Here is a 27,397-nt window from a genome sequence, read left to right on the forward strand (position 1 = left end):
CACGAGATGTGACCACCAACAAAGAGTTCCATGCCAGGAAGAGCTAGTGAAAGGGGGGACATACAGCCTGCACCAGACAGTTGGCGTTTATGGTGGGTGCAGACATTGAAACACCACTACTCCCTGATCCAGGTGACCCCAGATGACCGAAACCAGGAACAAACCAGGACCCATGAATAAGTACTCCCTGCACTGGATGTGGGGAATGCTACCACGTATCAGAAGGAACCTTGATTAAGGTGCCAAATTTAGGCCTGGTTATCTGCTGTTATAGCCTGATACTCTGTGGACAAGAACCCAATACCTGTCAAGCAGCCAGATGACCAAAAGAACAACTAATTGAGAGCGATGCCCACAAGTTAGAAGACCCATCATCAACATAGATGGCAATAGGAACACCTTGGACAAAGTTAATGTACTAAAGCTTTTTATACACAAGGTCTCAAACTGAGGAAACCATCTATAGCACAGAGGAGCACCCAAAGGCGTTTGCAGCAAACTAATGATTCACCCAAAAAGAACACCAAACACACCGGCCCCCCACACTCAATGTAGTCTCTGCACCAGTTCAAATTAAATCCAAGGGTGGCTTTGGATTCAAGATGATCCTCGATCATCAAAATGGCGCTTTTGGCCATGCTTCATGGGCCATATAGACAGAGATGGCCCAAAACACAAAGGCTGGGAGCAGTGCATTGGGCTACTAATTTGGTAAGTGACTACACCATTGGTGTAGCCAAAACTAAATCACAACTGCCACCAGCCTACTCCACAAACACACTTGCAGGTTGATGGATTCACTGTGGGACAAATGTGGGGGCCTTAATAAGCACACCTACCATGGTAGCCACATGTGCCACTAAAGGCAGCGCACACGAAAAAAGGGTGGCAGGAAAACTTCAGTAAACTTCAGTAAAAGTCTCTCGCCTCAAAAGGAAAGTAAAAAAAGAATAAGGAAGCTAGCACAATGTTTTTAGGAGGCCATGAAGTTGGGGAGCCACAACCCCTAAATGTCCATTCTGTCTTAACCGTGTAATAAAATACGGTATCCAGTGATTATCGAATAAAAACAGAAGTATTTAATAACTAAAACATTTATGATAAAATACAGAATTGTTATTAAATATATATATATGGGGGTGTGGTAAGGGGTTAAAATGGGTGGTGAGTCGGTTGTGGTGGGGTTACAAACATAGAGAAAAAGGAGGTGCAAGGGGGACCCCCCAAATAAAAAAGCTATTTTTTAATTGTTAAAGTTTTGTTATAAAATACCTCTGGTTTCTTTCCGTTATAATGGCATTGAACCATGAAATACTTGTTTACTTCAGTTGCACTCGACTGGGCACTTTGTTTCTTAGAAAAATGTGAATAGCCTTTTTGTTTACTGAAGTGTTTTATCTTTACTGTATTTAATCAGATTTACATTTGTTGTATTTTACCATTCTATCCAGTAACACTGTATTCTGAATGTAATTAATTTGTGAACAGTGCATTATTGTCTTAATAACCTGCCTTATCTATTATTTGCTAGGTGTTTGCCCATCACTCACCCTGAGTTCAGTCGCTCTGTTCCAGAATTGAGCATCCGACCCAGGTACTAAAACCTAATAATTGATGAAATATATTGGAAATTAATTATTAGACACTGAATGTGAAATGTAACATAAAGTAGAACATTTGGCTTTCATCCAATGGCTTTCAAAGAAAGTTACATTGTATTTGCCCTTACTAAATTATGAACTAGCAGAAAAAGCAGATTGTAAGCCACTGTAATCTTTTCTGAGCCTTTCTGAATGGTTTGCCTCATTCAGTGCTTAATTTGTGGTGGTGTTTACCAGGGCTCAGCACTTATTTTTGAGCCCCGGCACTTATTGTCTCAGACTCACTTTAATAATGAAATGCTGATAGTCAGTGCATCCATCAACCACAATGAGCAGGTGCAAGCTGCAGTGTCACCCCAAATATGTCTACACTATGGGGAAAAGCTATGGCTGGTGGCAGCAGAAGTGGGGAACTGGCCACCGCAGTGTGACATGAGTGCTAAAAAAATATGTGGGCCCTAGCACTTTCTTTCTTTTTTTTTTTACAAATTAAGCACTGGTTTCATTAGTATGTTAATAGGAGAAGTAGTCTTCGATAAGGATTGCATTACATTGTAGCAAGCATGGCTCATGCAGTGAACAATTAATAATGTAATTGGTAATGAGCAAGAAAAAGCATTCTGGTCATGGTCGGTAGTTAATTGGGCATTTGCAAGCAGCCCCTGCAAGATCTTTCCATTATGCACCAAGTTTGACTAATTTGTACTGTGCAACAGACTTTAAACACATTCTTCTTTCATGTACTGCTGATGAGTTTGTGACGTGCTGCTTATCATGCAGCTCACACTGTAGTCATTAGCCTTGAAGGCAATTGATACGTACATCCAACTTTGGGATTTGCCCAAACATGTAATATCAGACTTCTTGTACTGTTTGCTGCTCTCCTATCTTTCACAAACCTTGGACACCTAACAATGCAAAGGCACCTGCACTAGCACCAAATGGGATGCCCATGAAAATGATTACCCAAGGTCCTCAGCCCTCATTGTTCCCTCTGCTCATGTCACGCTCAGCCCCTTTCCTTCACCTGAATGGGCCAGATGGATCTGCTTAACTCTAGTGGTAGTTCATCCCTCTTTTGCTCAGATTCAATAAAGGCTCAGAGCTAAAGACATCAGGACTGTTCTCCTGATTGCTTTGATTGGTCCTGGCTAATTTAGTATCCAGAAATGGTGCTGGTGGATGATCCTTCTCCCTTTTAGGTTGCCCTATTATCCCAAAAGGATGCAGTATTCTCCACCCTAGGTCTAACAGCTCATTGTTGTCCAGAAGGATCAGCAGGACATACACAAGTCAAAACCTTTTTTTAACTTTGTCATGGTTATGTTTATCAGAAATCCTCCAGTGAGAGGTTCTGGAAGGCCAACCATTAGGTAGGTGCACAGGGTTTTCACCAGGTGAATCCAAACTCGGTGAAAAATGTGGCAGAGCATTCTGGTTTCACTCTATGGGGGTTTGGAGGCAAATAAAACATACTGGTTTCTCTCAAACGCACACATGAGCACAAATGGTTGTTCACACAGTATAATTACTGAAAATATATTGTCTTTATATAAATAATGCATTACATAATGACATAAAGGTAAGTACTAGGTTTTTGCAATGAATATCAACAATATTAGCTGTGTCCTTAAAGGATACATAAGGCATTTTTAGACAAAATTAAAACAGTTATAACTGATGGTATACCGCTAGCTACATACTGCTAGCTACAAGTAACACATTTTAAAGTGGAAGTATGCTTGAAAACACAATTTAGCCTTCAAAAATAATAGATAAGTAGTTACAGTTTGGTACAGTGAACCATAAAGTCAACCTCAGTCACCTAAGCAAGTGTTCATCAAAATACCACATGTAAGTAATAGTTTAGAGTACATTTAGCCAATTTCAGAGTTCAGAAAGTTTTTGCCCGCAGAGTTGATCGGTACAAACCCCATAGTCTGCTTGAGGTAATAATGGCAATTTAGGAAAGTACTATCTGCATGTCCTTTAAGCTAGGAAAACGACAGCCGAGCTGGAGAGTCGTGGGGGACTTCACCAGAAGAGATCCTGGCCCAAGAATCGACCACCAGAGGCCAGAAGTGGATGTTTGCAGAAGTGTACCACCAGGGCACTGAAGAAAATGATTTGTAATCGGGGGGGGGGGGGGGTACGGGGGAGGGGGTTTGAAGACTGACTCCACACACAACCCAGAGGACCTGAAGATGTTTACCACCCAACAATATGGGGGCCGTCACAGGACCCAGGAAAGATGGCCACGAGAATTGCAGGTGCAGAGGTCACTTTAGGTGTCAAGATTGGGTCTGGATAGACACCAGTTTGAGCCTCTGTTTGGGATGACCAAGTCCCAGTAGGTGCCAGGGTCAGATTCACGGTCTAAGGACCTCAGTTAAGCAACCATTAAAAATGGCATTGCAGTAGTTGCAGCTGTGAGGCAGCTCAGAGGTGGCCTTTTAAAGCAGGTGAAAGATGGGTCATGTGGATGCAAAGACTGGGCAAAGGTTTCAAGAACAGTCTAACGAGCAGCAGCTGCAGGAGTGAGACAAAATACCCATCAATGAAGCACGGTTTAGGGTGAGTAGTGTCAATCCACTGTTTGCAGGTATGCCAGATAGGGGCCCCCACTCGGGTTCAGAGGATCTCGGTCCAAGGACCTTCAGGGAAGCACCAGAGGGCTGTAAAGGATCCAGAACAGACTGTGCAGACAGTTATAGGAGGAAGCACCTAAAAGAGGTTTCTTCAAGTCGGAAGGAAAGCAAGTGTTTTACTGTCTATTAGTAACCCATGTACTTACTTGATTGGTACAATGAATGTATTTCATAAGTGGGCAGGGACTCTGGCATGGAACCCCACATGCCTTTCTCCAGGACCCTCCCCTTTTATACAGGAAAACCGTTGGAATTCACCAATCACCATTCAGGCCTTCGTGCAAATCTGAGGGCTGGCTTGTCCAAAAAGACAGCCAGCCTCCCAGTTTGTATTGGATCCATGCAGATGCACTGCAGGACAAAGACCATGCCAGTTTTGGTCACCTTCCCATTTCCTGTCGTTTCAGGCATGCAGAGTGTCTTGGTGGGTTTTCATAAGGAAGCACGTTAAAGACAAAATACCTACTAGGACCTCCCTCACCCAAGTAGGTAGAAGGCACTAGAAAGGACAAGTCATCAAGAGCTGGCAAAAAAAAATACAGGCACTGTTTTAGGTCCATGGTGACCCATATGTCCCAAACTGCAGCTGTGATAGCAACCTGCATGTAAAGTTCACAAAGTTGGTAGAAATCATCCACTGCCACTAGCCACTCAGATAAACTGGTCACTGTAACTAGAGAGTTACAGCAGAAGTGGACACCGGGTTACATTGTGTCCCCTGAGCACTTTACATAAGGTTGGATGTGCGGATTCCACAATATAAAACTCACGTAGGATAGAATGTATCCCCCTGTCCTTGGTAACGCTGGTTATCGCAAGCAAAAAAAGGCAGCTCACGGAGCTCCCAGCAACACTGCACAGAGAGTGCTATGTGCTGTAATAACAAATTGCAGATGCCTAAAACACACCCTCCCAAAAAGGGAGGTAGCATTTTGTTGCGACTAGGCTAAATTCTCCAGAAGTAGTAGCAAGCTGACACAAGCGTACAATTCGTCAAGACATTTATCCATAGAAATCCACACCAATAAACTGATATGCTGAAAAATATATATATGTATTGTATTGCACATACAGCTTTCTATTCGTTCAAATAGTACTTGAGCACATAATACACAATATTAAAATGCACAGTATATGTATTTAAACAGTAATGTCTCTGAGGGCTCTCCTCGTCCCTATTTAATGTGGGTCCAGTATCACAGATAGGCACACATCATATCGTGACAAAGTGGGGGGGGGGGCAGAAATATAGGGTCTCCAACCTGCTCTCTCCAGATGTTTTCCTCCGACACCCAGTATCCCTCACCTTTGACTGTTGGTTATCCTAACTCCACTGGTGAGTGCATCTTGCTGCAGGCCCACCCCAGCTGATTTTGGCCCCATTTGCATCAATTTTTTCTCCCTCTGAGCTCCGTGCTCGTAGCGAGTAACTTGTCCCTTTCCCACTTCCCGACTCCTATTTCCGCCTTCCGCCTGCCCTGATTGGCTGTTGTGTGCCGCTGGCCTAGTCTGCCTGAAATTGGCTAGATTGCCTCACTTAACAGACCCTCCCAGGGCAGCCCTCTGCCCGTGCAGCCCTTTGACGAAGGGCCCCGGAGACAAAGGGCGGCTCCTACAGAGGCGGCTCCAGATCATATCTGCAGGTATCCACAGGAGGAGCAAGAAGCCAACAATAAGTGTGGCAAGGGCAGGGACTGAAGCAACTACTTCATGCCATACTACCCTACCACTCGTATGCCGAAAGCTAAACCGCTGTAATCTCTCCCATCTGTAGTTTAACTGAATATAGAAGTGTGCCTAACAATGTTTCCTTAAATAGCCTCTCTGTACATAGTTGAATTTAGAAGTGTGCCTAATAGCGTTCCCTGGTTGAATGCATAAGTGTGCCTAAATATCCCCTCTTTGCATAGGGTTGGTTCTGTCTCCAAATTGCATTGTATGATGTCTAGATTACACTGATAGGCCTCTCTCCCACTATACAGGTCTCTCAAATTTAGCAGGGGTTCTGTCTCCAAATTGCATTGCATGATGTTTAGATTGCACTGATAAGCCTCTCTCCCACTATACAGGTCTCTCAAACCTAGCCGGGGTCCAGTCTCCAAACCGTGTGGTATGATGTTTAGATTGCATGGTTAGGCCTCTCACACTGTACAGGTCTCTCAAATCTAGCAGGGGTTATGTCTGTAAACTGCATTGTGTGATATTTAGATTGCACTGATAGGACACTCTCCGACTATACAGGTCTCTCAAATAATCTAACTGCGCTTAGTTCAATACTCTATCAATCCCGGAAACCCACCACAACCTAACTCAAGCTCCATTCCAGCAGACGGTTAACACCCTAACCCCCCCCCCCCCCCCCCGACAGTGCACCCTTAGGAAACACACCCTACCCACCGACAGAAATGCAACACTGAGCCAGAGAACACCCCAGCGTATTCAGAGAAGGAAAAACCGAGGTCACTGCGACTGCACCTCACAGCATAGAGGACCCACTACCTTGCTACGCATGCACTTTAAACTGGAAAATGGCCCGACCCAGAAAAGGACGCTGAGAAAGAGAACAAGATCATGCAACAAGAGACGCGAACACACAACACCGACAGAACCCACAAGAAGCAGCCCCATTTGAAGGAAACACGCCTAACACAGCCATAACCAGAACAATATCTACAAGAGAAAAATCCTTATACCTCACCTCGCAATAACCACGGTACATCGACACCCCAACACGGAAACCTCGAAACATGCAAAGAATTTACCGAAACACACGGGAAAAAGATGGGAGCACTCAACTAGAGAGTGGGAGGGCTCCGACCCCATTACCCTTACATCACAAGAACAGAGGGGAAACATTGATTTTCACTACATCCCGCACAATACGGCAAATCACCGACAACCGGCAATGCCACCTCCCACCCAACAATCGGACTCAATGAAGAAACCACCGCTGATCTTCATCCGAGCAGCATCACAGCAGAAATACCAAGACTGATCAGCCCGGTTATCAGCCTATTGGACCGCTTCAATGAAGAAGCAGCCGTCGCTGTTCTTCATCCTACCGACATCAATGCGGAAACACCACGAACAGACAAGTAAAACTTGAACAACAAATAACCTCAAAACAAAATCACACCCAGAGAATCAACTGTAACCTAATAAACGCAAGGTCAATGTCCAAACACTCAACTGAAATATACGACCTCCTGTCAGAAGGAGGCATAGACATCCTATTTGTAACCGAAACATGGCTAGACGACAACTACAAGATCACCCTCAACAACTGCCTGCCTGAAGACTTCAAATGCATCCAAGCAAACAGGAAATCCAAAAGAAGGGGGGAGGGACTAGCAATCATCCACAAGGAACAACTGGCCATCAAAATAGAAGATCCACTAAACATGGATAAATGCGAATCCTTAATGCTACGACTTTCACGGAAGCAATCACCATCCTAGCCATCAAGTATAATCATCTGATCATCCTCTGAGATTTCAACATCTGGTTCGACGAAGAAACCACTACCACACAAAAATCCCTAACCGCCCAACTAGCAGCCATGAACCTATAACAACTAGTCAAAGGAGCAACCCACTCAGCAGGGCACACACTTGACGCAATCTTTGCCAACAAGGATCTCATCACCACGGCACCCCCAATTCAAATACTCTGGAGTGACCACCTCATCATTCCATTCATAATCACAACGGCCAATCCAACAAAAAAACAACAAGAAAAACGACCCATCATGATGAAAAGAAATTGGAGAACCATAAAAAACTCCAACCTAACCGAGCTCCTAGAACTCGGGAAACCACAAGCATCAACCATGGAAGAAGCAGACCTAGACAAAAAATGCCCCTACTTCATACCTGGATCACAACAACCCTAGATGACATCGCTAAAGAAAAACCCCTCACCCCATCACGTAAGAAAACTACAGCAAAATGGTTCACCCCACTACTCAACGCCATGAAAAGAAAAAAAAACGAAACCTAGAATCTCAATGGAGGACCAACAACACCACCGCAAACAAATTGAAATTCCTACAACAGATCCGCTCATATAAAAAGGAAATACAAAAAGCGAAGAGGAAACATTACGACAACCGAATCTTCAAAGCACCAAACGCTCAAAAAGAACTATTCAAAATCATAAACGAAATAAAAAACCCACCGGACTGCAACAACACGCCAATTCCATCGATGAAACTTTGCGAAGACCTCGGAGACCACTTCAAAAAGAAAATAACCTCCATCCAACACACCTTACAAAACAGACCAAGCGATCACAGCTCAAACCCCACAGACGAGGAACATGCAAACAAACTACGAAACTTCCCAGAAATATCAGTTGAGGCTTTCGTCAAACTGGTAAACCAAAGCAACAAATCGGGCTCACCTGAAGACCCTTGCCCCCCCGGACATATACAAAACAATTCTAAAACAAGGAACCCCCATGGAATACCACAGGAACCTCCTCAACCTCTCAATCTCAACAGGTAAAGTACCACAGGCCTTCAAATCAGTTTACATCAAGCCGCTACTCAAAGACACAAAAGGAAACTTAGAGGACTTATCCAACTACAGACCCATCTCCAACATACCCTACATAGCCAAACTGCTAGAAATGTACATCTACCAAATAACTGAAGAATTCATAGAAGAGCATTGCCTACTAGACCAGGCACAAGTTGGTTTCAGACCTATGAGAGGAACAGAATCAGCTCTCCTCTCAATATGGGATGACCTAAAAAGAAATGCAGACTCGGACATCAGTACCGCCCTGATTCTCCTTGATCTGTCTGCAGCTTTCGACACTGTCAACCACGCCATCCTCATAAAGAGACTTGAAGGACTAGGGATAACGGACACTGCCCTACTATGGATAAAATCCTTCCTAACAAACCGAACAGAAGCAGTATGGATGAAACCTTTTAAATCCAAACCTAGAGACTCCACGTGCGGAGTACCACAAGGATCATCCTTCTCCCCGCTTCTATTCAACATCTACATGTACCTATTAATCAAACTCATCAAAAAACATGGCCTCACATGCTACAAATAATCTTCAACATACAAGACACCCGAGAAGAAAACACTACATTAGAGAACTGCCTTCGTGACACATTCAACTGGATGAACCTCAACCATCTCAAAATCAACCCAGGCAAAACGGAGATAATGATTGTCTCAAAAAAGGGAGGAGACCTCAACTACATCCCCTAGCCAAGAGAGCTCGGCACCACACCACAACCATCATCAACTGTAAAAAACCTAGGGGTCCTGATGGATAACAACCTCACTCTAGAGCCACAAGTAAACTCAGTAATCAAGAAATGTTTCTTCCTCCTGCGAGCAACAAAAAGGATCCTACCGTTCCTGTTGTTCGCCAACCAAACACTTACCATCATCGCTCTGATCATGTCCAGAGTAGTCTATGCCAATAGCCTATACCTGGGCAGGCCCGAACGACGACTTAAAAAAAAAACTGCAACGCATACAAAATGCAGCCACTAGACTCCTCCTCAAGCTACCCAGAAGAGAACACATCACACCCGTGCTAAAAATACTACACTGGTTACCACTAAAACAGCGAATAAAGTTCAAGTCCATGTGCATCACGCACAGAGCAATACACAAACAAAGCGTAGAATTCCTAAGCGACAAACTACGCCTACATCAACCAACTAGAACACTAAGATCAAGCACTGACATACGCCTGGAACCAAAACCCTACAACAGAAAAAAACTCGGAGGATCCTCTTTCTCTCACCAGGCACCCAAAACCTGGAATGACCTACCTAAGAATATACGGAACACAACAAACCACCTAGCATTCAGGAAACGCCTCCAATCATGGGTCTTCACAGCGTAACCACAACAGAGAGGCACTAAAATGTCCAGACATTAAAACAATGATGAAAATAACCCCAACCTCGGCCACCCTCAAATTTTACAAACACTCAACCCAGAGAACCAACCACTCGACAGAGCATAAGATATCATGGAAAATAGCCACTAAAGGAAGGCTCCAGAGACTGATCACATACTTAGACCCAGACGAAAGCCCTCAAGTGACTGATCTATGGACGAACCATATCCAGACCGGCAGACTCACTTAGATAGAATTGTGAATATTAGCCTGTGTCGCATCTAGATAGGACTTTGAATGTTAGCATGCCCGCACTTGGTGAAACCTGAATGTCCGCATTTCCACACTTGGATAGAGTTGTGAATGTTGGCCTGCGTCGCGTCTGGATGGAACTTGAATGTCAGCATGTGCCACACTTAGAATTGTGAACACCAGCCTGCGTAGCACATAGATAGAATTGTGAATGTTGGCGTGCCCACACCTGGATGGAATTCTAAACATTGGCCTGCGCTGCATCTAGATAGGATTGTGAAGTGCCACACTTAGACAAAATTGTGAAAGTTAGCACACTAAAGGTCAGGTAACTTACTAACCAATATAAGCTCAAACTCTGCATACCTATCTCACTAAAAAAACTCACAACCATCTCTCGCACAACAAGCCGCACGCACTTCACAACACTGCAACAACACATAAGCCGGAGCAACAGCACATGCGGACTGACACCGATCCAATACCCGCACCAAAGCTCAGCACCCGGTGTATACCGAGTTGAAGCTGCCAACAGAACACCACTCCTCTCACTATCCTACACCCTCTTCACCTTACTAACCCATCCCACCTTATCGTTTACAGATTCGCCAGAGCGCCTGGGGACCAATTCCGTTGGTGACGGTGCGCGGTGCAAATACCTTTTAACATTAACATTTAACATGACTAATGGTAGTTGTAGTACAAAACATCTGGAGAACCAAAGATTGCAGAAATCTGCCTTAGTCCCTTCACAACAACATGATGAACATTGTGGCATGGCCATCTTAATGTGCTAGCCACTCGCAGTAGCCATTTGCAGTAAATTCAGAAGTGCACAAGTAAAAATGTATAACACATGGTCGAAAAATATACACCCCCGCCAGCCCATCCGAGACACATTTAATTGTAACCAAAAAGCCAATACAGAAAAAGTTATAAGGATACAAAGTATCCTAACCACACTTAACTTTAGAGTGATGTGTGCAATTATACAAATACAAAAAAACCACAATTATAAAAAATACAAGCATCCATAAAGAGAGACATGTAGTCTCTCAGTACTGATAGTTTTATGGACTGATCAATTTCCCCATGAGAATAATTCAAAAGATAAGGGACGTAAAACAGAAGGCTTTACTTGTCTCTGAAAATACAGGTCAGGAACCTAACAATGCAAAAATAAATACTGTCCCATAGAACTCTATGGCAAGAAAGCAGCAAAAAGAAAATATTTCACAACAGTAAGAGAAAGGTAGAGAGCGAGTGAGGGTGGTAGGGCATGGATATATAAAGGGTGTGGAGAGGAGTGTAGTCTGGGCTTGGGAGAGCAGTGTAGTGACGGAAATGCAGCGGGGGAGGAGTAAGGTTAGAGAAGGGGCGAGAGAGCGATGGAGAGAGCAAGAAGGAGAGGACAAGAGGGAGTAGGAAGGGAACTGAGACAGTGGGAGAAAAGGAGGTAGCAATATCAGGGGGGGAGTGAAAGGGTAGCGACTGAGGGAAAGACTGAACCAGAGCATCTGAGATTGACACTTTTCCCATCAAGCCACATTGACAATCCTGCCGAGTGTTGAGACATCACTAGAAAATCCCTGGAAGGATATAGATGGATAAGGCTGTTACCTTTAGGCCCTCATTGTCAGCTAGACCTGGATAGTAGGTGTTACCAATTGCTAGTTGGGGAACTTGGGATTTAGGGACACCTAGGCTAGGGAGGTAAAAGTCCAAAAGAGTTGAGGGAGGGACGCCCAATAGTGTGTCTCCCCTACCCTTTTTCCAGCCCGGTGCAATATATTCAACAGTCTATACATTGAACAATCAGCTCATATTAAGACTGAACAATTCACATTTAAATTGTTTAGAAGAATAAAAACCCTTGTACTGTATGTCTGTGTGAATTAAGGCCACCTATGACACCGCTTTCTGTTGGTGGAGCATGTTCACTGGTGTACAATGATACATTTTTACCCTTCTGTTTCCTTTCTGACCCCTTTCTCTATTCACCAAAATGGAGGTTTCCTTTATTTGCCTAAAGAACTGAGGTCTCATGGCTATCCCTTGTCTCTTTTTGTGTGCGAGAGGAGGTGGCCATCTGTAGTTAACCTGAACCCATTTACGATTGGCAAATGCTGTTGTGGCTTCATTCCTTTGTGCGAGAGACCATTCCCGAATGTGTGGATGCGATTGTGCTTGCTATTGGCACCCCACTGTTTGAATTATGCTTGGTGTGTAATTGGGTGCACTGATCTCTGTACCTTCGATCTGCTGCTTGACGAAGGACTGAAGCTCTGCACCAGCATTCCTTGATGCTCTGAAGAATCTAATGGTGAAGTGCTGCCTTGCCCCCAATGACCATATTGAACCCACAGCAGTGCTCCTTTCCCCTTTCCCCTGATGCAGTGTGAACAACGTGATCAAAGCACCTTTACAAATGTCTCATCTCCCTGAAGCACCCAATATTGCCTGCATCGCCAGACACAGAAATAGATACCCCCTTTGCTGTCACGACCCCAAAGAGACTGTGTCAAACCAATCAGAGAATCTTCAGTCCATGGCTTCAGGCAAGTGCCCTGGTTCAAACTCTCACACCTATGAAGCTCATATGGCCTGTGCTGCCTCGAATCCTGCAACTGCACCCCTGAACTGGTCCTCCTTCTGTGGCAGGCTCCTCTCTTGTGTGCTTTATGCAACCTTTCTTCTACATCTATTCTTGCTTGGGGTCTCTCCCAGTCAACCCAATCATTGGAAGCTGGATCCTATACCCCTGGAGGAATGTGGGAACCCTGCATCGACGGCTTCCATCGACCCCAGCTGTCAAGCCAGTCTGACCCTTCATTGTGGAATCACTGGATCTAATGATTTTTCCCAATGGTCTTGGGGGTCTCTTCTACATCAGTGTGCGCTCACTGAAGCCTTCGGTGGTCACTGAACACGCCATGAAGTACCTGCCACTGGAAACCACCAACCACATTCATACTTGACTGCTTTTTCCTTCCCATAGTATTTCTCTCCTGATCCTCTGGTAGGTTTTTTCTTCAGATTTTTCTTCTTCCCTGGACCCATGGGCGTAATTATAGGGGGGACCGGGGCTTTTGTCCCCCCAACTTCTGTGGCATGCCCTTTAGTCCCCCCCCATCTTTTGGAGGGAGGGCATGGGGAGCGCAATCATCAATGATGTAATTGGACAGCGCAGGCCCAGCCGGGGTGCCCAGCAAGGCTTGCGCTGTCTCATTACATAATGCTGAGATGCCTGGCAGCCGCACTGCAACACATTCAGGGCTGGAATGCCCTGCGTGGCTCAGTCCCTACCCTTGCTGGCCTGACTCAGTCAGCAGCCAGGGTACTGAACTGGGTGTTGCAGGGCCTGGCGCATGTGCTGCCACGCTAGAAGCAGCACTTCAATGGGCCGCAGAGCAGGAGAATCGCTTTTCCGGCTTTGTGTTTGTGCGACACACAGACAGGAACTAGGAAGCTCATTCAGCTTTCTGGTTTCTGTCTGGAGGTGCGTGAGTGCAAAGAGGTTAGGTCGGTGTAACATGAAACATGGCCTGGGCAGCATTTGAAAGCAGAGCAGAGGTACTTTTAAAAAAAAAAAAAAAAAGAAAAAATATTTGTAATTGTGTTTTGTATGTTTGTTGTGGGGCTGGGCTGCGGGCTGACCCTAGTGAGGGCGCGTGTCACATTTGGACAATGTGAGCAGAGCTCTCATTACACATTAAGGCCCCAGGTATGAAGACACAATAACAAATGGTGCATTCTTTGTGGCAAGCCACAGCTTTGCAACGCCTCTAAAATTAGTCTTGCCACTTTTCAGATGCTACTAAAGCACCACCATCCTAATTTCAAAATGAAGTTGGCAGAAGGTGTACCCTCGCCAAGTAGAGTGGAAAGAGTCAAGCTGAGAAAACCTGTGACCCAAAGCGGTCATACTCTGAAAATTCTGTGAAATGAATTTGAGTGCTATACGCCTTCCAAACATGGTGAACTTTTGTTAAGCAGTTTTTGTTCGAAATGCGCAGAAGGATCCGTATGGGATTTTGTGTTAAAAGCACACTTTTAGGAATCCTGTATAACTTTTCCAAAAATAATCTTCACCAAACTGGAAGATGGCATTTTAACAAACAACAAAAAACTGCAGGATCATTCCAGATGCAGGTAACTCACCTATCAGATCTCTGTCCAAGCACTACGACAAATAACTTTGTGGTGCAAAATACCGAATTGCACTATTGTTATATGTGGAGAAACTCTATAGTCATTAGGCTATTCCATTATAATACCATGATACATTAACATACACTTTGAAGTGAATCAGAGTCACTTGCAGGGCTGCAGATAAGGCACAATGTGATTAAATGATTTTCTCAGGATCACACACTTGGTTAAATGGTGAAACCTGGATGTGGACAATTTAAGCGACCGCGCACATCTTTCCAGGTTTAGTTGACATAGATATTTATTAAGGTTTTGTTTTACAGTTCATGTGCTTAAATAATTATTTATAGCAATGCCTTGGAAGCAAACCACATTACATAATAAACTAGCCTCTCATAGTAAACTAAACATACACTATATACATTGTCATAGAAATATGTTGAGCAATGGGAGTATGGCTTTAGTTTTATTCTCCCTATTCTGCATGCAAAGTCAGAATAGCATCATGTAGATTATTGTGAGCCTGACAAATCCCCCATGGGATTTAAAGCCATAGTCATTATTTCATAAAGCATGCAACATTATGCAACCTTCTCACTTCTGATCACTCCCTCCCATTCACATTTCCAAAGGGACAAAAGTCCCAGCTAATAGTACCCCCCTCCCTCCCATCAGTGCCTAATGGCTCACATTGTAATGCTCTGTCGATGCAGAGCAAGGTGAGGACCCTCTGCTGCCCGGAGCTCCTTGGGACATTGTCCTGGCAGCGGGGCACCTCTACCATTCGGAACGGGTAAGGTGTACTGCTGCCAGGACAATGAGTGTGCTGAGCAAGAATTGCTAAGCACATATTGCCCTGCAAGCAGGACACCTTTGCTGTTGGGCGCCCTCCTTGATGTGCCGAATGGGAGAGGAGTCCCAATGACAAATGTCACGGTCTGGCTCTTAAAAGAGCCACGAGGGTCAGCTTGCCCCCCCCACCCCCGCCTCTGACGGCTTGTTACTCCACTGCTTGGAGCCATTTGAACACATGAAAACATACCTTGATTTTAAGCAGTCAGAATCTTGTAGAAAAAAATCTATAAGCACTTACACATATAAGGTGCTGTGCAGAACCCACATTTGGAGATATATGGCATTTAAAAATGTATAGCAAGTATACTTGGTCACCCACTGCACTGCATTAACCGATGGCTTCTGCCTTTGAATGAAAGGAAAAATCAAGGGATTGCTGACATTCCAGTGAATCTGTTCGTTTTGGCCATGGCTTTATAGTTCATCTAGGTCAAGTCAACTTAGCCCTAAATTTCGGGGATCAGGGGGTGATGAAGTCTGGTCTGCTCATTGGACGTTGCACCACTGTTTCCATGTGTTATTGTATATGTACATATAAATGTTGTGTGCACACAGTGTATGTCAATGGAGGAGCTGGGTGCATGTGTGTGAAAGTGTGCAAGCATATGTGTTGATTTTTGTGTCTGAATGAATGATATATAATGTATTGCTTGTATGTTCTATTGGAATTAAGTTTGTGAATGTTATGTTGTGTCAGTGGGTGCATGGCAGGCTGGCTGAAGCTGTGTGGGGGCCCAATTGAATTTTAAAGATAGGCCACCAGTCTTATGAAAGTTATAACAGAACGTCAGCCATGGACTCTTGTGGTGTAGTAGTCTGGCGTTATCCCTCAGGGATTTAGGTTGTTTGACCGAGGTACAAAATCAAGGTGAAATTGACCATAGTCATTTTCGCTGCGAACACGTTTTTGCCTCGGTACAAAAAACCAAACCCATTTCCGCCCAAACCGCCAGTACACCCAAAAACCCCCATACTTACCTTTTCTCCATCCGCCACGTCTCCTGTACCCTGAAGCGTCAGATCCATCCATCTAACATGGGTCGGATCTGACGCTGCAGGGTCTCTTTCTCTTCTTTTTTTTTGTTGGGTCCCCTGCCACCAATGCTGAGGAAGCATGGGATACCCCTGCAACCGTCGAAGCAAAAAATACAGTACATGGGGAGCGGATGACACCCCTGCAACCTCAGCTCTTCATGTTCGGTATCTTCGAACTAATGGTGGTGACCGATTTCAGTCAAATCTACCATTCAACCACATTTTTTCGAACAATTTGGCCGAAACGATCCCTAAGAGCCAGCATCCGTCCTCCCTCCACCACACCCTGTCCCCCCCCAACATTTTCAGCAAAGTTACTCACTGCCTGGACCCCTTGTTCATCTTCAAGAGACTCTTGAGGCACGTAACTAGAGGAACTGCTTCTTGTGGCTCTTTTGCACAAAGGCAGCTCTTTCTCACCAAAGACTGCCCCTATTCATTCTAGTGGTCTTTGTCTGAATTTGCCAGCTTAGACAGAAAAGCCTTTGCATACCTGTTGCTGCTTTTCCTTACCTAGGTGGGACTCTTAACACTGAAGACCTCTTTCTTAAAACTGTTTCTACTTACCGTATGCATTGTAGCTTCTTCTGTTGTACAGTTACTTACCACCTGTGAATGCATGTTGTTTCTCTTTGCATTTTCTTATATATAAAGATATATATATTTTTTTAAAGTGTGTGGACCGTCTCTCATTGGGTATTCATGGAAAAGTGTGTTCTGTTCCGGTGACCCGTCCTGCTCAACCGACCGAGTTAGGCCAGGGCTGCTGCCATAACTACTACTTGGAGAAGCTAGTGAGCTTGTGGGTGGATCACTAGTAATAAGTCAGTAAGATGTACTGGAGGACTCTGACAACAGTTCTTTAAGGAAAATCTTCCTAACAAATACCTGTTGAGATTTGGGTATTTTAGAGACCCATTTACTACGTTTTATTTTAATGTATAGATACTACAAAAGCACTGTTTTGTGTCACTCGCATGACCTCAGAAGTGAGTGCTGCTAATGTCAGCTAGAATGCTGATAGTGTGGAATGTTTAGGGGCACACACACACACACACACACACACACACACACACACACACATCCACATATGGCAGTGGTAAGCATTGCAGACCGCTTTAAAAGAAAATACAAGAAAATGTATATCTTGTACTTTTTATATTTTGTGTTCTCATAAAGAAATTACTTTTCAAGCTTAACCGTGAGAATTTTATAGATAAATCGGAATGAGTTTCCAGACCCTACCCCCACCTTGATGGAGCAAAGATTTCTCAGTTTGGAGCCTTTTGTACTCTTTTTCTACTTACCCATGTTGATGAATGTTAGCTTATGTTATGTAAAAGGTTCTTATACTTGGCACTGTTACCACCTACATGGCCTCTTGGCACTCTGGTGGATCTGTATTGCATGGAGGGCAAGGGTATGTTGGTAGCATTGAGCGGGAAAAGGAGCAAGAGAACTGTGATGTGCTGTTTGCAGCTTCAGTTTGGAAACACTGGTCACTGAGCGTAGATGTATATTTCGGTTGGTAGCCGCCATGTGGTGTTGGGTGAGATTGTGTAGTTTGTTTTGTCGTTTTGAAGTATGTGCGGTTTGTGGTGCTGTAGAGGTATGGTTGTGATTAGTTTACAGTTTGAGAGGTGTATGCAGAAGGAGTTTTTAGTATGGTTTGTTAGTGGCAGTACATTTCATATGCATGATGTGTAGGATGACTAGCTTGCACAACTAGGGGTAAAAGTAAAATATCACAATCCCATACATTTGTGCTAGTTGTGAACAGAGAATACCCGACGCGATTGGGGTAAATGCATAATTTGACTACCTCATAGAGTTGGGGAAAATAGGTTGAAAGCACAATATGGCTGACTAGCACAGGTAGGCTAAATGGGCGATATGGCTGACTGACATTAGTGGTCTATGTTTAAGTTGTAATATGAGTGGTCTGGCTTTAATGGAGTACAGTAATGGCTGTACTCCCTGCCCGGGGCACACTTACCTTATCTGTTGCTGCTGGTTGACTGTGACCTGCTTCCAAGGAGAACACGGGCAAACACGGACTGGAGCTGCTTCTTTCGGGAGCTGTCTTTTGTGTAGGGTCCCTTAGCCGGATGTCTGCCCAGGCAGAGGCTGCCCTGGAGGGATCCCTGACGAGAGGGGTTCTGGTCACGTGTTGTGCCTTATTGTCCAATGGCGAGGCAGGATGCGGGCAGGGGGCGTGGGCGGAGGAGGGACTGTGAAAGGAGGGGTTGGAGCCAAAAGAAATGCAGCCAAAATGGTTCTCCAGGTAGGAGCGCACAGCCAGGGACCCCCAAAAGCAGGCACTCACCATGTGGGTATTGGAAATTAACATTTCTGCTTTGCAGTGAAGAATTTCCATCACAAAGGTAGTCTTTTGGTGAATAATACTGTACTCCAAAATGGGTATCCGAAAGATGTTCGAAATTAATCGCTGCACTCATTACCTGTTGTAAGGAAGTATTTTGCTGTATCAGATACTGAACAGAAGTGCCTTAAAATATTCTGTCTGGCAGCAACATGGTCTTCATTAACAAATTGCCAAGCCACATTTTGTGGATACAAAGGTCAGGCAAGTGGCCTGATTTTTGGTTAAGCAATGTATTCAATCAACAATTCAGGACATGTAATTTAAGCAGTCTCTCTGTTCTCTGCATTACTCATGTTCTTGTCTAATGCATGTAGGTTTTGTTTCAAAATACTATTTAAAATACACTTCACAAAGGAGTCCACAAAAGAAAACCGCTTCCCTGTCGCGAAGACATTGATGGATACTGGCATCTTCCTGCAGGTTACTAATCATTCTCCCTTCTTAGAACTGGTAATGGATGGGTATACCATGTCCAATCCTTTCCGTCTCAGACTTGCTGCTACTCCATCACTGTTGCTAGGTATTCATGGTGACTCCCGGCACCCCCAATTGTATTAGTATCTTTGAGTCCTGCTTGTGGATTGTCCAAAGATTGTATGGAGAGAGATAATATACATCAGAAGGAGAGTAAGCAAAGGAAATAATTGTCTGTATTATAAACGGTAAGTGCAGAATACATTGAAACTCTTAGAAATGGGGAAGATTCTGTACCATCCCAAAATAGCCTATTCCCCTGTCTTTGACAAAGTCCCTTGCCTGCCTCTGCTTACATGCGAAAGTGGGATTGGCGGTTCCTTTGGAGGATGGGTCTAGGGACTGAATGAGGAGGATCTTCACTCTCCCACTTGACAGTTATGTTAGAGCCACTAAAACCTCTCCCCATAGTATGACATATGTTCGGCCGCCCCTTCCACACACTCCAACTCCACAGAAGCCCATGGCTGGTCTCCCAAAACAGCCTTTACCTAGTCCACTTCTTTGTGAAGTTACTGGGACCCCACGGGGCAGTGAGTGGCACTCATAGATCTGCACACCCCTCCAACATGCACAGAAAGTCTCTGATGGGTTTGAGAACCTGCCCATGTTTACCGCAGACCCAACCACAAAGTCCACGGCGTGCTAGTGCAGGGAGGTTACGCTAAGCCTCTAGAGAATTCAAGACCAACCTTCTATGCAACACTGGCCTCTCAGCGACTAAGTTACCTATTTGCAGCATTTGAACTGCCTGTGTAAACCTTCTCCCTGCCAATTGAGGTAAACTTGGAATCCAAAATGGTCACCTTATTTTGCCCCACAGGCAGGGAAACCATTCGAGGGGATTGGGTCCTCCGACGTATTCCATATATATGACAGGTAATGTCCACAGCTGTGCTGCTTTGGAAAATTTCGGCTCCTGCGTCGATGCGCTGTCCCCGAGGACGACCTCCGACGGCCGACATCACCTGATGTGATAAGTAGGACGCACGACGCCCGTAGCCTCAGTTCCGTTTTTTCCGCGAACGTGTTCGCTTTGTGAATCTTGGTACGCCTCGACTCTTTGGAGTTTGCTGTATTCTTCTCAGTTCGTTGAACCTGTTTGGTTTTTGTGAAGACCTGTTCGTGGCGATGTCTACTTCGTCTTCAACCCCGCGTCCAGGCTTCAAGAAATGCGGGTCTGTGGGTCCAAGATGTCGGTCACGGACTCGCACGACGCCTGCCTCTGGTGCTTCAGGGAGGCCCCCGATACGGACGACTGTGTTGACTGCCAGTCGCTCACGGCCAAGGCCTTGCGGGAACGCAAGAAGAAGCTGTCGGTAGGTCGGGTGTCTAAGCCCCGGAAGTCGAGGTCTACGGGGCTTTCGACGGATGACTCAAGAGGCGACTCTCTGCGTCATCGTCGGAAATCCAGTGGGTCTCCTTCCAGGAGTCGGTCCCGCCACTCCTCCACCTCTTCGAGGCATTCCAGGAAGTGCCGGCATTGGTCGCCTTCCCTGTCCTCTTCCGAGGACTCCGCCCGTTGGCGGGTCGCTTATCCCACCATGCAGGCGACACCGGAGGAATGGGCTTCCTTCGGGAAGCAGATGTTAGCGATTCTTGAATCGCAGGGCACCGGTCCGTCCGCGCCACCGAGTGGGGTCGGTCGGCACCGGTCGAGAGACACCGCTCGTACGCCTTCGGGCTCGGGTGGTCGGCACGGCTCGCGGGAAAGGTCCCGCTCAGACAAGAGTAGCCGTTCTCGCCATGCCCGTTCCAGGTCCCGGTCCTCGACGCGCTTGAGACTGCGTGATCCTGTGCCGTCTTCGAAGAAGACGTCGACGCCTGTGGCGCCGAGATCGTCGACGATTTCTCTCGAGGCTCCGCCTCCGAGGGGGTCGTCGGCGCCTAGGTCGTCGAGAGACACGCTCGGAGCTCCGGCTTCGAGGCCTGTCTCGACGCCGTGGATGCTGGCGGCGCTGCAGCAGACGTCGACGCCGATTTGCTCGACATCGATGCAGTTTGTCGACACCGGCGCCGACTCGTTCGGCGCCCTAGACGCCTTTCGAGGCGGTGGTGTTGGAGGGGCCCCGTGGCACGGGGTTAGCCCCTAGAAAGGCTCTGGTTAAGGTCAGGCATAGCTTTGGTCCCCAGGTGTCTTCCTCTCACCGCCTGGAGTACATTTCAGAGGGTGATGAAGGCTCTGATGAAGGCTTGGTTCCGGTTACGGTACCAGATGAGCTTCTCTCGGGCCATAGCAAGTTTGATGACCTGAGGCAGTCACTGCATGATGCCAGTGGACTGGACACACCTCTGGAGGTGGAGTTTTGTAGGCCGGAGCCTGGCACTCATGCCGATTCTTCATACCGGCGCCTTATGTCTCGGGTCACCGAGTACTTGGGATGGTTGGCTCCCCCAGGGGAGTTCATTCAGGATCATCTCACGGACATCCTTGATCTTGGTCCCCCCACTGACCCGGTACTGCCGTTTCATGTGGCTCTGCAGAGAAGGGTGGCAGCGGCTTGGACTGCTCCGGAGAGTCTCCTGGCAGTGGGCAAGTCTTTGTCGCGAAAATACCGTCCAGCCAGTAGCAACCCCTGCTAATTGGCCAGGCACCCCACTCCGGAGAGTTTGGTGGTGCCGGCGGCTACGGCCCCGGCAAAGCAGGCGTCGTATCCTACCATCCCTCCAGATAGGGACGACAAATTTTTTGACGGCTGGGCGAAGAAAGTGTTTTCTTCAGGAGGTATGGCACTTCAGGCGGCCAACTCCATATGTGCCTTGTCTCGTTTCACACACACTCTGTGGAACTGTGTTGCATTAGCGGCTGAACATATTCCCAAAGGGGACGAACGGGATGGTTTCCTTCAGGCTGGCAAGGATGCCATGTGTGAGGCCGTTCAGTCGGGTTTGGACATGGCAGATTGTGTCAGCCGGTCCATGGCGGCGAGCACCGTAATACGCAGGTTTGCGTGGTTGCGGAAGTCTGGGTTTGCTCCTGATGTGCAGTCCCGGCTCCTCAACATGCCCTTTGGCGGTGAACATCTTTTTGGCAGCAAGGCTGACGAGAGCCTTGAGAGGTTGCAGACCTCCAAAGCTGCAGCAAAGTCGTTGGCTGCTGCAGTTCGACAACCTCTGCCTTTTCGTCCTAGGGGACAACAATGGAGGGGAGGTTCCTTTCGCTGTTACTCATCCTTCAGTAAAGCGAGAGGAGCTAGCAGGCAAAGGGGCCACCGTAAGAGTGCCAGAGGTGGAAAACAGGGTACTCGAGGTGCCAAGGCCGCTCGGGCAGTTGCCTCTTTGCACTCCGGCAACGCCGCAGCCGCTACCACTCAGTCAAGAGGCCAGGTCCCATGGTTCGCCGGTTGGGGGAAGGTTGGCGCAGCATCTTGTAGAGTGGTGTGCCATTACTTCAGATGCGTGGGTTCTGGAGATCATTACCCACGGCTACTGTCTTCCCTTTCGGCAGAGGCCTCACGACAATCCACCTGGGAACCTCCCTTTGACGAGTCCGGATCCGCTCCTTGCGCAGGAAATTCAAGCCCTGCTGGAGAAAGGCGCCATAGAACTGTTGCCTGTAGCGGAGAAGAACAAGGGATGGTATTCCCCTTATTTTTTGATTTCGAAGAAAGACTGGGGATTGAGACCTATCATGGACTTGCGCAGTTTGAACAAACTCCTCAGGAAGGACAAGTTCAAGATGGTTACTATCTCTCAAGTCCTCCAGGCCCTTCAACTTCAGGATTGGTTGGTGTCTCTCGACCTCAAGGACGCTTACTTCCATGTGCCGATCCATCCCAAGCACAAAAAGTACCTGAGGTTCGCGGTTGGCGACTCACACTTTCATTTTCGGGTCCTGCCGTTCGGATTGACCTCCGCCCGAGGGTTTTCACCAAGCTCATCGTGGTGGTGGCAGCGCATCTCAGGAAAGGGGGGATTCACGTCTACCCCTACCTGGACGATTGGTTGATCAGGGGGAGCTCTCCCGAGCAAGTCCTGGATCATCTGTCCGTCACCTGCCACTCCCTTCACAAGCTGGGCTTCTCCCTCAATTTAAAGAAGTCCCATTTGACACCAACACAGCGGCTCCAGTACATCGGAGTAGTGCTCGACACATCCCTGGGGCAGTGTTTTCCTCCCCAAGTGAGGGCTCTTCACATTCAGCAGATGGTGCACAAGTTTCAGTTTGCCCAGGATCTCCCAGCGTCCGAGTTCTTGAGACTGCTAGGCCTCATGGCATCCTTCATTCTTCTGGTGCCAGAGGCTCGTCTGCGGATGAGATCTTTGCAGTGGGCGCTCAAACTCCAGTGGTCTCAGTCCTCCGGCAGGCTGTCGGACCCTGTTCAGGTGCCGCCCTCGGTCGCCCAGGACCTTCTGTGGTGGGCCGTCGAAGGCAATCTGATGAAGGGGGCCCCATTTTGGCTGCCCTGGCCGGAGGTGACGATCGTGACGGACGCATCCCTCATAGGATGGGGAGCTCATGCCAACGAGTTGACAGTCAGCGGTCGTTGGTCTCCGTCGGAGTCCAGACTCCATATCAATCTGTTGGAGCTGAGGGTCGTCAGGCTTGCCATGAAGTCTTTTCTGCCGACTGTGCGAGGAAAGAGTGTCCTGATTCTAACGGACAACACGGTGGCCATGAACTACCTCAACAAAAAGGGGGGGGCAGGGTCACTTCCTCTCTGCAGGGAGGCGATGCAGCTCGAGTTCTGGGCCATCCAGCAGAAAGTTTCGATCTCGGCTGTTCATCTGGCCGGAGACTACAACGAGACGGCGAACGCTCTGAGCAGGCAGAGCGCAATCTCTCACGAGTGGGAGCTGGCTCAGGAGATTCTCCTGGAGATCTTCGCCCTTTGGGGGACCCCTCAAGTGGATCTCTTCGCCTCCAGTGTCAACCGGAAGTGTGAAAGGTTCTGCTCGCGGGAATTTCCTCCAAAAGGAGCCTTAGGAGACGTGTTCGTGGTGGCGTGGTCATTCCCACTGCTGTACGCGTTTCCTCCAGTCCCTGTCATCCCGCAAGTACTGCAGAGGTTACGGAGGTTCGGTTCCCGGATGATCCTCATTGATCCGGCGTGGGCCCGGAGGACGTGGTACCCGGACCTTCTCGACTTGTCCATCTGCCCTCCACGTCTTCCCTACCGAGACGATCTGCTCTCACGGGAGGGGGATCAGGTTCTCCATCCAGAGGTCAGATCCCTCAACCTTCACGCTTGACTTCTGAAAGGTTGAGGTATAAGGATTGGGACCTCCCTGAAGACGTGTTGGAGGTGTTGTTCTCGGCCAGGCGACCGACAACAAAGTCTCTGTACCGTTGCCGTTGGAGAAAGTTCTGCGACTGGTGCAGAGTTAAGAATGTTGATCCTTTTGAGTGTGACATTCCCATGGTTCTGTCTTTTTTGATTTCCTTGGCCCACAGGGGCTTGCAAGTGGGGACCATTAAAGGTTACCTGGCGGCGCTGTCCATCTTTAAGCGCTCGTCTGAAGAATGTTCCTATTTTAAGATTCCTTTAATTTCTCAGTTTTTGAAAGGGCTCACTAATGTGTTTCCTCCGTCACCTTTTCTGGTGCCCAGTTGGGATTTGAACCTTGTTCTTGAGTTTCTTATGGGTGCTCCGTTTGAGCCTTTGCATTCTTGCTGTTTGAGACTGTTAACTCTGAAAACTGTGTTTTTGGTTGCGGTTACTTCCGCTCGCAGAGTGAGTGACTTACAGGCACTTTCAGTTAAGCCACCCATCACTGTGTTTCATAAGGACAGGGTTGTCCTTGGAGTTCGTCCTTCCTTTCTTCCGAAGGTGGTTTCGGAATTTCATTTGAGCCAGAAGGTTGTTCTTCCGGCGTGCTATCCTCCTCCACATCCTGGTAAGAAAGAGGAGAGGCTCCATAGGCTTGATCCTAGCAGAGCGTTGAGCTTTTATATTTCGCACATGTCCCGGGTCAGAGTGGACGATCAACTTTTCATTGGTTACACTGGAAAGCGTTTGGGACAAGCTGTGCCGAAACAGACTTTGTCTCGTTGGATTATTTTAGCTATCTCTGAGTGTTACCGCTTGGCGGGTAAGGACCCTCCGGCTGGCTGGCGGACCCATTCTACCAGGGGAGTGGCTGCGTCTACTGCCCTGCAGAGGGGCGTTCCTATTCGTCACATCTGTGATGCAGCCACCTGGGCTTCAGTACATACTTTTGTACGTCACTACTCCCTCGATTCCATCCGAGGTCAGGATCTTGCCTTTGGCAAGGCAGTCCTTTATTCCGCAATTTGATTGGGCATGCTAAATTTGTGTTCTAAATTCTTTTCCCACCTCCTTGCTTGGTACTGCTTTGGGAGTCTGTCATAGATATGGAATACGTCGGAGGACCCAATCCCCTCGAAGAACAAGTTACTTTCTTACCTGGTAACTTTCTTTCGATGGGATGGTCCAACAACGTATTCCATATCGCTCCTTCCCGGCTGCAGAATTTCTTTTGCGATTGTAGCTTGCGTTCCGCAAGGCCTTGTGTTTGGCAGAAAACTGATGGCACACGTTCTTGGGGAAAAACTACAACTGAGGCTACGGGCGTCGTGCGTCCTACTTATCACATCGGGTGACATCTGCCGTCGGAGGAGGTCCTCGGGACGGCGCATCAACGTCATCGACGCAGACGCCGAAGATTTACCGGAGCAGCACAGTTGTGGACATTACCTGTCATAGATATGGAATACGTCGTCGGACCATCCCATCCAAGAACGTTACCAGGTAAGAAAGTAACTTGTTCTTCTTAACCCATCCCAGTTCTCCAACTTTCAAGCACACAGAATCAAATCCTCAATCCTAGTCCCACCTTGGGGAGGGGAACCTTGCTATAAAAGCGAGTAAGTCCAGAACAGACTTGTGGGAGTGATTTGGCGACAGGGTGAGAGGAGATTGAAAGGCATGTCAGGGACTGTCGAGGAGTGAATAAAATAAGGAGAACAAGCCATGAGTGGAGGAACCAGTGGTAGCAGAAGGGGGCGACTTCTGGAGGAGGAGGTGGTAGCAGGAGGTGGTAATGTGAAGTTGGAAGCAGAATGTACATCTGGAGGATGACTGGCAGGGAATTGACAACAGGAAGCCTGTGGTGAGAGTGGAAAGCGGATGAGGCTTACATGTGAAGGTGATCAGAGAGAACTGGAGAGGGCAATAGGATGTTGGGAGAAGCTGGAGGAGGCAACAGATGGACAAGAAAGAGAGAATCTTGAAGGGTGGAAAGTAGAGGAGAGACTGAGGAAGAGAACAGGAGGGTGAGGGTATTGGACTTGGAAGTCACATTCCAAAGAATCAAACACCCGTTGAGAATAGGAAGGAATGGGAAGACCAGGTCGAAGCCAAGGCAGGCAAAGGAAGTGTGAGGAGGCACACGATCTAGACAGGAAGGTTAGAGTAGTGAGGACTCTTGATGTCTTTGGAATAGAACTGGTGCAGAGGAGGGGCTTGGTTACCCAGGACTGCAATGTTCACTCCTCGCTCAAACTATACAGTCTCTAGAAGCTACATTACTAGCCGCACCTAGTATAAGTGACCCAGAGTATCCTCTCAGAGAGGCTCAGAAGCCAACCTGAGTCACAGCCTGCCAATGAATAGCTGAGGGTACTGGACCTGGAAAGCCCACATGTAGGTAGCTGATGTGGGGTAAGAATTTCTTTTTGGAACTTTCCCTCCATAGATTTCTATGGAATACCCTTTCTTTTTGCTTGTTTCGAATGGTGTCCTGACTTTCTGGAGGTACGTAAAGCCTTGTACTTTACTTGCCTGTTTTGCTAATTCTTATGGGGAAACTGACTAGTCCCTAAGACTATTAGTACTGCAAGACTGTCTCTCTATATGAATTCTTGTATTGTTAGAATTTCACACATCACCTTACAGTTAAGTGCAGTTAGGATACTTAGTATCATTATATCTTTTTATATAATGACATCTTTATTACTTTTACAATGTGCCCAAAATAAGCTGGTGGCGCTGTGACATTTATACTGTTTCAGTGTTTACTCGTGCACTTTGGCAGTTACCGCAAATGGGTTACCAAAGGTGGCTAGCACCCTAAGATGGCTGTGCCACAAGGGTTTTGGCTTGTTGTTTGGCTATATTGTTATTTGGCCTTCTTCCTATCTTCACAGGTCAGGAAAT

The 27,397-nt window shown here is 46.9% G+C and overlaps 1 protein-coding gene across 1 annotated transcript in view; it reads left to right on the plus strand.

Annotated features, from left to right (window-relative positions):
• PDCD11 (programmed cell death 11) overlaps positions 1-27,397 on the plus strand; it is a 1,291,633-nt gene that overhangs the window by 760,285 nt on the left and 503,951 nt on the right. Inside the window, exon 21 of the mRNA XM_069611704.1 lies at positions 1,532-1,594. Within this exon, the coding sequence (XP_069467805.1) occupies positions 1,532-1,594 (63 nt within the window). The remainder of the gene's footprint in view (positions 1-1,531; positions 1,595-27,397) is intronic.

The sequence above is a fragment of the Ambystoma mexicanum genome, chromosome 8 (genome assembly GCF_040938575.1).
Source record: "Ambystoma mexicanum isolate Mex_15411 chromosome 8, UKY_AmexF1_1, whole genome shotgun sequence".
In the NCBI taxonomy this organism is placed as follows: Eukaryota; Metazoa; Chordata; class Amphibia; order Caudata; family Ambystomatidae; genus Ambystoma; species Ambystoma mexicanum.